At 42.9% G+C, this 11524-nt stretch overlaps 1 protein-coding gene across 2 annotated transcripts; it reads right to left on the bottom strand.

The window, feature by feature from the left end:
- Nucleotides 1-5216: 5216 nt before the first annotated feature.
- On the bottom strand, nt 5217-11009 carry LOC136526282 (uncharacterized). Of its 2 annotated transcripts, XM_066519009.1 has the most exons (7): nt 10425-11009; nt 7656-7880; nt 7501-7569; nt 7294-7410; nt 6762-6851; nt 6228-6285; nt 5217-5454 (listed from the first exon to the last, which is right to left on the bottom strand). In XM_066519009.1, the coding sequence occupies exons 1-6, from the start codon at nt 10944-10946 to the stop codon at nt 6274-6276; spliced, it is 1035 nt and encodes a 344-aa protein (XP_066375106.1). In that variant the 5' UTR covers nt 10947-11009; the 3' UTR covers nt 5217-5454; nt 6228-6273. The 2 variants fall into 2 exon arrangements, with proteins under 2 accessions (XP_066375106.1, XP_066375102.1); XM_066519005.1 differs by lacking the exons at nt 5217-5454; nt 6228-6285 and adding an exon at nt 6429-6602.
- Between the last annotated feature and the right edge of the window lie 515 nt (nt 11010-11524).

Raw genomic sequence — 11524 nt, 5'->3', positions numbered from 1 at the left:
TTTGACACTTCTAGGAGGGCTCATCTCTGTTATGGCTCGAATTTGCTTGGCGCTTGCTTTGATTCAACGATGACTGACCAAGAATCTGAGTAGTTGTCCCGAGGGAACTCCGAATATACACTTGCTTGGGTTCAATTTCCACCTCCATCTTTTCAGGTTTTCGAAGGTTTGCTTTAAGTCTTCAATTAGTGTATCTGGGTTCTTTCTCTTTACTACTACGTCATCCATGTATGCCTCTATGTTTTCGCCGAACTGATCACCAAGGCACATTTGGCTAGCTCTTTGGTAAGTGGCGCCAGCATTCTTGAGTCCAAATGACATGGTTTTGTAGCAGTAGGCACTGAATGGAGTGATGAAAGATGTCTTGCTCTGGTCTTGTTCTTTTAATGCGATCTGGTGATATCCTAAATAGCAATCGAGGAAGGATAATATGGCAGATCCTGCTGTTGAATCAACTATCTGATCAATGCATGGTAGCCTGAACAGATCTTTCGAGTAGTGTTTGTTGAGATCTGTGTAGTCGGCACACATGCGCCACTCGTCCGTATTCTTTTTCTATACTAGAACTAGGTTTGCTAGCCAATCTGGATGGAGGATTTCTCTGATGAATCCGGCTGCCATTAGCTTTGTGATTTCTTTTTTAATTGCTGCCTTCTTGTCGGGTGAGAATCATCATAGTTGTTGCTTCACAGGCTTGGAGCCTTCATTGATATCAATTCTATGCTCAGCCAACTCTCTTGGGACACCTGGCATGTCGGCTGGCTTCCAAGCGAAGATATCTTTGTTGTCCCGAAGAAAGTTGGTGAGCGCGAGTTCCTATTTTCCCGAGAGGTGAGCGCTGATGGTTGCCGTTTTGGAGGAATCATAGGTGCCCAGGTCGATTTGCTTGACGTCGGCTTCTTTTGGTGGTACGAGGATGCTGGGTTTTTTAGCCAGTATCTCTAGCTCCTCTAGGCTCATTTCTGCTGCGATGGTGGCTATTTCTTTTCTTCCATCGGTGGCTTGTGCTTTTGCTGCAATTTGGATTGCCTAAACATCACAGTCAAAAGCGCGCTTCAAATCACTCCGAAGAGAAAGGACACCATTAGGCCCTGGCATCTTAAGCAACAGGTACGGATAATGCGGTATCGCCATGAATTTTGCTAGTGTTGGGCGCCCGAGGATTGCGTGATATGATGAATCGAAGTCTGCAACTTCAAACTTGATGAACTCTATATGGTAGTTCGAGGGAGTCCCGAAAGTAACCGGTAGAGTGATTTGTCCAAGTGGCATTGCTGCCTTGCCGGGTACTATGCCATAAAAAGGCGTGCTTGTTGGTGTAATCATCCCGACGAGTTGTAGTCCCATCTTCCTTAGAGTTTCTGAAAAAATGATGTTGAGTCCGGCTCCCCCATCGATTAGTACTTTTGTGACAGTCATACCGGTAATAGTTGGATCTAGAACCAGTGGGTAATGGCATGTGTTTCCTACGCTAGTCCATTGGTCTTCTCTTGAAAATTGGATTGGATACTATGACCAATTGAGATATCTTGGTATAGCCGGTTCTGCTGCCAAGATGGTTCGTAACGCTAGCTTTTCTTGATGTTTGTTGCTGGAATCTGGAACCTTGGCAAAGATTACTGCTACTGTCCCCCTGGATTTTTGGAATCCCTTATCTTCGTGATTGTCTTCTTCTTTTTTCTGATTGTCTTCTTTGGTATTCTCCTTACTATCTTTTCTTGTGTATCGATCTTTGAAGGTGTAGCAATCTCCGATGGTGTGATTTCCTTTGGGGTGCAAGATGCAACGCATGTTTTCAATGTTGTCATACCTTCTGGGCTTGGAAAACTTCCTTGATTTGTCAGTCACTGCTATGGTGTTGTCTGGTCCACGTTTTCTTTCATGGTGTCTGTTGTTTCGATGATTTTGCTTGTCCAGGTTGTCTCGGTTGTTTCTATCCGGGAACCTTTCTCGTGTCTTTTCCTCTGCAGTAATCATTTTTTCTACTATTCGTCTAAATTCTTCATTGTTTCTTAGGTTTTCTTTGCAGAAATCTTGAAATTGCCACCTAGCCATGATTCCGTGAGAGAAAGCTTCGATCACTTCTCGTTCGGTGATGTCATGTACTTGAGCTCGAAGTTCGCCAAATCGTCGATAATAATTTCTGAGACTTTCACCTCCTTTCTGCTTGAGTCCTTTTAACTCTGCGTGGGTGATTGGGTGTGTAATGATACCCACGAAATTTTCAAAGAAAGCTCTTTGCAAGTCCTCCTAATTTCTAATTGATCCTGGATTCAATTTGTCAAACCATTGAAGGGGCATGGTTTCTAGGGCCATGGGAAAGAACAAGGTCTTGATATCATCATCTCCTCCGGCCAATTCAATCGATTGTGAGTAAATCTTGAGCCACTGCCTTGGTTCAGTCTTGCCATCATACTTGGAGTGGTTGGACGGCTTGAACTTGTGAGGTAGTCGTATTGAAACAAGTATGTTTGCAAAACAGGGGAATCTATCATGCGTTCTGGCTTTTGTGTATTCTGATTTAGCACCCCTTCTTGCCAATTGTTGTCTTGGTGAGAGCTATCGATGTTTCACCACCGATAGCCTACCACGGGGGTACCCGGGGCAGTTTGTTCGGGCTTCAGCGTATGCAGAACTCGACGGTAAACGCAAGAGACAGTCGATTTATCCTGGTTCAGGCCCTCGACCGTGATCGAGTAATAGCCCTACGTCCAGTTCGGCGTTAGCCTTTGCATTGGATTGATTGTCAAGTGTTGTGTGTTGCATTGTCGTCCTGTCTCTAGGAACCCTGTCCTCCTTTATATAGTCAGGAGGTCAGAATCCTAGTCGGTTTACAAAGAGAGTTCCTAGTAGGATTATAGAATAATACTACTACTAAGATTATAGGGGAAGAATCTTAGTTAGACTAGATCTTCTCCCTTCCTTGCGGGGTATCTCGTGGGTCCCGCACCGACAGCTTGCGCGCTTCTCGATACCTCGGTAAAAATACTGGAGTCGTCGATGGAAGTTTGCATATCTCTACCTTACTCTTTAGCTTTCGCATTTACGTTGCAATCTTGGTGTGTGCTTTACTTTCCTAGCTTAGTAATAGGCTAGTTGATAGGTTTGGAACCTAGGTTGCATAACTCCTTTTGCGGTAGAGATAGCATCACACCTAGCAAAACCGTAGTTGCACATTTAGATAGTTTATCTTTTGCATAGGTTTTGACTAGGTGAAATTAGAGGCCTTAGTTAGAGTTAGAGTTTTAAGTTGCCTAATTCACCGCCCCCCCCTTAGGCGTCACGATCCCTTACAGCCGCCACCTAGACGGCTTGGTGCAGCGAGGATTGTCTAGCGAAGGATGGTGTTTGTCTCCAGCTCTGATCGTGGTGATTGTGAGGGGTTCTTGACCTTTCCCTGGCGGAGAGCCAAAAGGTACTCTAGTGGATTGCTCATGGCTTGTGTGATCCTCATCTTGTGTTGGTTGTGCAGCACCCGATTGCGGGTTAGGCGTGTGATGCCTATAAGTGCGTGAACCTCCAAATGAGTGAATCGCCACAACGGGGACTAGCTTGCCGGCAAGCAAGTGAACCTCGGTGAAAAATCATTGTGTCATCTTGTCCTGAGGATTTCTTGGTATTCATTGTGATTGATTGACTTTATCTTGTGATTGGCTCATTCCTTGACACGGCGGTATAACTCACTATGCATCTCGTGTATTTACATTCTTAGTGTAGCCAAGCTATTTAGTGTAATTAGTTTTAAGAGCTAGCTTGTGTCGGGTATAGTGGTTAGTGAGGCTCTTTAGTTAGTCTTAGAGAGCTCACTAACTTAGTGTAGTGTAGTGACATAGCCTTTGTGTGCTTAGAGACTATAGAAACTAGAATTGTGGTAGGTGGCTTGCCTTTTTAGTAGGCTAGCGCAACATTCGCTTCGCCTCATATTTGTCTAACCGCTTTGATTAGTGTTGTTGTAGAAATTTTTATAGGCTATTCATCCCTCTCTAGCCATTAGGACCTTCCACGGCGCCGGAGTATAGTAAGCCAACGAGGGACATCAGCATGGGTGCGCCTGCCAACTACAACGACAACACCACTACCGCTGCTACTGCACACGAGCAACATCTGCTGGTGTTGGAGCTGTGCGCGAGCGTGGGGCCTCCTGCATGGGTCGACCCAATGCTGGAGGAACTCGTCGCCTCACTCGTCGTGAGCCGCCCAGCAGGAGCACCGGCGCCTGGGTGCCTGCCTCCTCCGCCGATCGCCTCCCAAGAAGTGGATGCATCACTGGTGGACTCCCGTTCTATGGCAAAGGTTGCCCAATGGATGGCGGACTTGTCGTCTGTGCAAGGGCAGCCACACGTCGCGCCACCTCAGGGGGGTTGGGGGGATAGCATGGCATCATGGATGTCGAGGCACGCCTAGAAAAGCTCCAGCGCCATCCCCCAGGCACGGACACGGCCACCCCCCCCCCCCCCCGGCTAGCTGAAGGCGGGAGCTCTACTACCAAGAGGCTAAAGCGATTCACTGACAAGATCCTGCGTAAAGGTGCCATCGCTGTTGCTCCCTCAGCCGACTGTGGAGGCACAACCAAAGTTGCCAACCCACAGCAAAAGGATCGCCGACCAGGGGCTTTCACGTGTCTCGACTTCTAAGCAGGGAGAGGTGCTAGTGATGAAGCGGATGGGGCTGCTCGACGGACAGACAACCACGACAGCCAAGAACGCCTACGACAGTATCTTCATCGACCAACTCAACCCATCGCATGCTAAGGCAACGTGACAGCTCTTTCCTGACCGACAAGGAGAGCAGGTGAGGCGCCGCGCAAGCCAACGCGTCTGATCAGCGATGCTGGCTACATAGCATGTTTAGCAAGTAATAGCCATGATCTTACGCTCGGGAGGACAGAGCCGATTGTATAACACTAACCCCCTAGTTTGCCATGTTTATGACGCATCGTTGTAAGTTTCACTATTTCTCGATCTTAATACAAAGATGTGAAAACCTTTTGCGTATTCGAGAAAAAAAAACGTGCCCCAATTTTTTTTACTGCTAAGAGTATGGACTAATAGAACATATATTCCTCATAGGTGTACTGGATTAGGTTCTATGCTACACCTATGGTTGTAAAAAATCTACCATTTTATGTCTTTATGATTTCCTTTGCTAGATGTACTGTACCAAACAGTGGCCAAGTATCACCAATTGACAAGAGCATCATTAGAGAGATCACAAGATTTGTTACTCCAATGGACAGACGGTGGTCTAGTAGCACCACACATTTTCACCGATAATATGAACAAAAGCCAACACAAGACCCATTACATCCAACTTTAGACATTTTTTTTCTTAGAACATCCCATACCAAAAGTATGTCCTATTTGAAGATCAAAAGCATAATATTACTATAGACATCCACGTTATGTGCAAAATGACAGATCACCATTCAGTTGCACAAGGCGCTTTGTCGATGACCTATATAACACACAAAAAAGATAATTAATTGTCTGCTGCACTAAAAGGATAATAACAGGCTGAGAAGTGATATATCTCATATAAAATTTGATGATACTATTGTATGTTCCCCACGAATAAACACTGCTGAGCACACACCAACAATATGTAGCACACAGTGAGAGCTTGCATTGCATGCTGCCAGAGAATCAGCACGCTAAGTTTGTAGCAACCCTGTCGTATCAACCTACTCGCAAGTGGCCAGTACAGTAATTGCCAGGTCAATGCAGCTTATGCATTCCATGTTGAAGCAATTATCGGAGACACCAAGAAAATTGTAGTTCCATGTAATTTTTCAGAAATTAATTTTGATTTCCTGAACATAAAAACTGATGTCGAAGTTTTTACCCACAACTTAGCATTTGTTTCATGAACCTGTTCAGCTGCATCTCCAAATTAATGGCTTTGTAGTTGTTCCTACCTACCAGCAAAAAAAAGGCTTGGTAGTTGTTCCTATCTATAATGCAAATTTGGGCAACAGGCACAATTAAGTTTCTATCTCAACAACTTGAGAAAGCCATCCCATCAAAAGAAACTAATCACTGTAGAGCATGTTTGCGAGTCCAACAAGATACACTGAATGTAGCATTTTGGACATTGTTCAAAAGGTTTAACCTTCAACCAGTTACAGTATATAGATGGTCAACAAGTGAGATCACAATAAAATTTCACATGGTATTTTTCAAGAGCACAAGTTTCACATGGTAGAAACCAACAACTAGCAGTTATGGTACCTTGATGAGACGGTCCGTCAGGTACTGCCTTGCTATAGCAATGGTATTATCTTTGGATCTGAAAAGAAATTTTTTTTGCTTCTTTACTTATGTGGCAATAAAATAATCTAGAATAACTAGAACAAGGAATTCAAGATATTACTAGGGCATCCGGCCATGCAATGGAACATTTAAGTGCATCAAACATCTTCATGTCCCGATTTTGACAAAACAGTGGAGCATCTCTTTTTAACACCTCACTCAGAAAAACCTTAGAACATTCAGTCCCAATTCTCATGCCACCTACTATTGTAGACGGAGAACTGCTTTGAAGAATAGCCTTGCCTACTGGAGTATGTGGCCAAACTATTGAAAGCAAGACAACCTCTTTGCCATCTTAAACAGCAGAAGCAAATATAGAATGTTATTCAACTACTAAGACACAGGTATACAGTTGCATGTGTACACATATTTTGTGCTAAATATAGGCTTCATTTCCTCTACCTGAACAGAATTAAGCATGATGTAAGTTCAATAAATGTAAAGGGAGCTAACCATATTGGGCACAGTCTGACTTTCTGCGTCAATCTTTCTTGTCCGGCCATGAAATGTATTGAATGGCGGCTTTATCAACCCTTGCAGTTTCTGTGGACAGATTAAGCAAGAGATGATAAATTCCACTAATTAAAGGTGGACATATCTAGTGGAAACAGTTACTTTGGTGAAAAGCTAAGAACTGTTTTGGTTCTCAGCACCTACTGCAAATTTGCAAAAAAATAAAGAAAGATTGAAGAGAGAGCCTATGAAATATTGTATCACACTTTTAGAGGTTTTCAAGTCTAAACTCAAATCTGAGTTTTTTGGAAACCAAAAGGAGGATGTCTCCCAAGACATCATAAATTTGAGCGTAAGCTTTCATAATGATGATGCACAATTGTCTACATTTTTTTTCTCTAGGGGTTGGGTATTGAGGGGGTTGGTTTGCCTTCTCATGTTGATTTCTGTTAAAACCAAAGAGTTCTCTACTTTTCACCAAACTCTTTATTCAATATGTCTAAATGGCAAAGTAGCAAAAGGGGAAGATAACCAGATTATCGCATGGGATTCTACGGGGAACGACACCATCATGTTTACACTTAGATGTGACCTCCTCATTCTTTTCATGGGGGAAGCCATTTGGCACTTCGATCTTCTTTTGTAGTATCTACAATAAAATAAACTTGATGTGACACATAAATAAAAAAATTACATGAAGCAATGCAATACAAAAGAATCAACAAAGGGGGATAATCACATTGCGTGGAATCTGATTTTCAGCTACAGCCAGCTGAGGGTGACTCTCTTCAGATTTACATCTTACACCCTATGAAAAAAAAGGGGAGATAAGCAGTGACAAAAATTTTCATACCCATTAGAGATATATAAATAGTAAGCAAATAACAGTATAACCTTCAATGATGAATTATCACGGAGTGGATTGCTCTCTATCGTTGCCTGATAGTGAGAATCTATCACAATCTGTTTCAGTTCCACTATTTCACGTTCCACTCGTGCCAATCGTTCTTGAGCACATATATCCAGACCATCCTCTTTATCCACTCTCAACTTTTCTAGTTGAAGCCTAGTAGCTTGACAAAGAAATACTGCAGATGTTTCCATGTTTTTCATCCTTGCCTACATTAGTACAAAATTATATTCATCAACTTCAAGTATTGATGGTAATGTCTCAAAAAGATTATGGAAGGCTAATAATCTACTGTGTGTCTTGCTAACTGTAAAATGTATGAATCAATTAAAGAATGCACTGAACTAAATGAATATATACAATATTCATCTCTTGATTACAAGGGGACAGTAATCTTATTACTTCATGGCCATAGGCTCCATTTACTATCACAAGCATCTTACATCCTGTCATTATCATATTATACTAATCCGATTAAGTGTAAACTATTTTAATAGAAACAAGTCGCAATCCTTATCGCAAGCATCTACATCCTCTCACACTCATGTATATACTAATCTGACTAACTCTAAACTATTCTAATACAAACAGTCGCATTAAATATATATTATCTGAAAGGCATGAACAACTTGGTTGTGAAAGATCAGTTCATCTGACAAGTCAGCGCTGAAGATTTTATCCAGCTTATATAAAAATGATATTCAAACAGTTACTAATACTACATAAGAACTTAAGGAGACAATATTAGGGACAAACTCCTGTCATATCTAAGGTTTGGAGCACATGAATAAGCAAGTAAATCTAGAAATCACACATTTTTTATGGCAAGCACACTGCAGAAAGCATGAAATGCAATAGGAGGGAATCCATCCAGCAGAAGAACGCTGCTTTAGACATTGACACTAATCGATCAGTTATCCTGTTTCAAACTTTCAATAGATTTCAAACCATTTTTTTTTTACAAAATCTACGAATATCTTTCATGTGTCCAACCCATTATATGACTGGCAAAATTGTATCACTGTGCCTGTGAATGACATGTGGGACCCAACCTCACTTGTCGTTGACATAGACTAGTGTTATTTTGGCAACATAGGGTTTCACTAGTGGTAAATATATTAGCACCCAAAGTTTAGAAGTAAGACAGTATGCAGCCTGAACAGCATTCTTTTGGAATGTAAAATGCATCTTTCAGCATATAAAAAATTATTTCAGAGCAAGTGCAAGCTGGAAAGGTAACAGGTTTAAGATGAGCAGAAAAATGTCCGGTATAAATAGCAGTTGCCAAGACAAAAGGGTGATGACTAGTTCCTATTGATAAATTTTCAGTTTATTAGCAGAGTTTGATATCACAAATTTCAGTTCTTTTGCAGAGTTTAGTGCCTTCAAACAATAGAGTTTATTAGTATACTTTAGTCACACTTGCGCAATTATCCTCTCAGTTTCTTTCCCCAATCAACATCGTCGTTTTGGATTCTTGAACAGTGTGCTGAAAGCGAAACCTTAACTTGCAATCATATTTCCTATTTCTATGCAGAGTGTTCTATGGTGCACTGGTTGTACTAAAGTGGGGCAATCAGTGCCTTGAAAACAGGAGACATCAGAATGTATGTAGGAAGTAAGGGGCGCAGTTTGACTGTAGTGATGCACTCCATATTTTACACTTTTACAGTGTCCAAGGCGAACTATTTTTAGGCAATGATCACAACTGTACACAAAGATTGGCTGTCCTCTTTACTATCAAATAGCATCAATCGCAGTAAATTACTTTGAGGTAGCCTACTAATGAAAGCAATCCTTGGAGGCAGTGACTAGGAACCTGGTACACCTAGGAACCAGAACAAGAAAAGACACAACTTTACGAACCCAATTGTTAAACAAGGACTTACGTTAAAAAAAATGTTAAACAAGGACCAGGAATCTTGATATCAGCATAAGCATATATAGTATTAGTAGCTACAGCCTACAGAACCTCTTTAAATTTCGTGTAGTTTATTCAATTGTACCCCAGCCCTATGCCCCTCATCAGTCAACAGTCATCGTACATGCATACCGGCAGACAGCATTCCATGAATTGCTGCGCTGCGTACGTACTGTAGTACCTAAACTACGTACGAAACCCCAGCGAGAGAGAGTTGTTAATGCGTAGCAGGAAGATGATGATTGATTACCTGAAAAACGCTTCTAATTAACTTCAGGGGAAACAAAAAGTATTTGTTAGTACTGATACTCATCCAACATCGATCAATTTGTTGTACCAACCGCCGTCTCCAGGTCCGTCCGACGACAAGGGTACTCGATTCCCCAGCGAGACGCCGGCGAGGGCCCTGCGTGTCGTTGGATACGCCTCACCGGTCCACGTCGAATCCCATATTCCCGTCCCGTGTAGTGCTGGGCACCTGTTCCACAGTACCTGGGCTGGGCTGTTCCTAAACTGCTGCATACGGGGTACTTCTAGTGGAGTACCGGCTCCTCTTAAGGGTTCAAGAAAAAAAAAAGGTTTCCGACTCCATTTTTAAACATAAAGTGGAACCATGTGTAATAGTTAAATGCTGTGGGTATAAAATCGAAACTCTTTCACCAATGGTTAAATACTTTCAAACAACCTAGTCAAATAAATTAGTCATTAGAAGCACAACCACAATCACAACAATTAAACAAAGACCCAGAAGGCCAGAACTTTGAGTTGAGAGTAATTAAAGGGAAATCGTACTCCCAACTTTAATAATCAAGGATAAGAAGGGTTTGCTCACCGATTCCGTGATGGCCTTGGTGAGCTGCCTCCTCGCCCTCTTGATCTTCTTGTCCAACGCCTGGGCCTTGTTGGCATCAATGCGGGGGAGCACCCTCTCCAGCACCGCCGGGTCGACAAGGGCCATGGCCTCATCAACGAGGTGAGGATACATCTCGCGCATCTCATCCAAATTCTTGGCCTCGTGCGCCAGCGCGTCCTTGCCGGATTGGTGTCCGGCGCTCTTCTCTTGGGCGGCGCCCTTGCTAGATTGCCCGCCGCCGCCGGCGTGGCAGGGCGCGGCTAGCACCAGCTTCTTCTTGGATGCCGGTTCCATGGCATCCGAGGTCTTGGCCGGCGTTAACTCGGGAGGCAGCGGCGGCGGCGGCGGCGTCTTCCTCTTTTTGCGCTCGAGCGGCGCCTTGTGGCTCTTGGTGGACAGCGCCGTCGGGCTCGTGGACGCCCTCTTCGCCGCTGACGACGGCTCCGTGCTGGTGCTATGCTCCGGCGGCGGCGTCGTCAAGGCGGGAAGAGTGGGGGCCATGGCGGGAATAAGCGGCGGGTTGTGATTTTCCAGCGTGGAAGAGGAAGCGACTAGCGAGGAGGAGATTTTCATTCAGGAGGCCACCTAAATAAATAAATAAAGAAATCGGGAAATGAAACGTCCCCTCGCGTTGACTGTTGACCTTGGAGGGCGCGGGTCCACCATATGCGGATATGCCCAGTGCCGCAGTGCGGGACCAATCAAAAATCAAAAATCAAAATCCAAAGGTGAAAAAAAAAAAGAAGAACCCAGTTCAATATACCACGTACTGTCTAGGCTTATATTTGGTTATTATATATAACAGGATTGCCCACTAGTAGATCTTTGCACATAGAAAGTAAAAGTTATTGTTGAATCATGTTTTTTTAAAAAACATATTGAAGACATATTAGTTTTTTCATAAGTAAACTTACTCCATCTGTCCTAAAAAAGAATGTGATTCTATATTTGGGACAAGTTAAGATTTTTTTAAGTCACACCCAATTTATAGAAAACATTAATGTTTCTAAATAGGTTTAAAGTATATTATATAATTAATCTAGTGATATTTATATGGTAGGATAAATTTTGGTGATTTT

This window comes from Miscanthus floridulus, chromosome 2 (genome assembly GCF_019320115.1).
Source record: "Miscanthus floridulus cultivar M001 chromosome 2, ASM1932011v1, whole genome shotgun sequence".
Taxonomy (NCBI): domain Eukaryota; kingdom Viridiplantae; phylum Streptophyta; class Magnoliopsida; order Poales; family Poaceae; genus Miscanthus; species Miscanthus floridulus.
The sequence above is the reverse complement of the archived record's forward strand: the minus strand, read 5'-3'. Positions and strand labels throughout refer to the sequence as shown.

What these genes read in the sequence shown, in the direction of transcription:
- LOC136526282 (XM_066519005.1), bottom strand. Translation starts at nt 10,946, where the DNA reads ATGGCCCCCACTCTTCCCGCCTTGACGACGCCGCCGCCGGAGCATAGC. An exon ending in GAATCCCATGCGATAATCTG is followed by an intron (nt 6,852 to 7,293) that starts GTTATCTTCCCC and finishes ATCTGTCCACAG; the next exon opens with AAACTGCAAGGGTTGATAAA. An exon ending in GTCAGACTGTGCCCAATATG is followed by an intron (nt 6,603 to 6,761) that starts GTTAGCTCCCTT and finishes CTGCTGTTTAAG; the next exon opens with ATGGCAAAGAGGTTGTCTTG.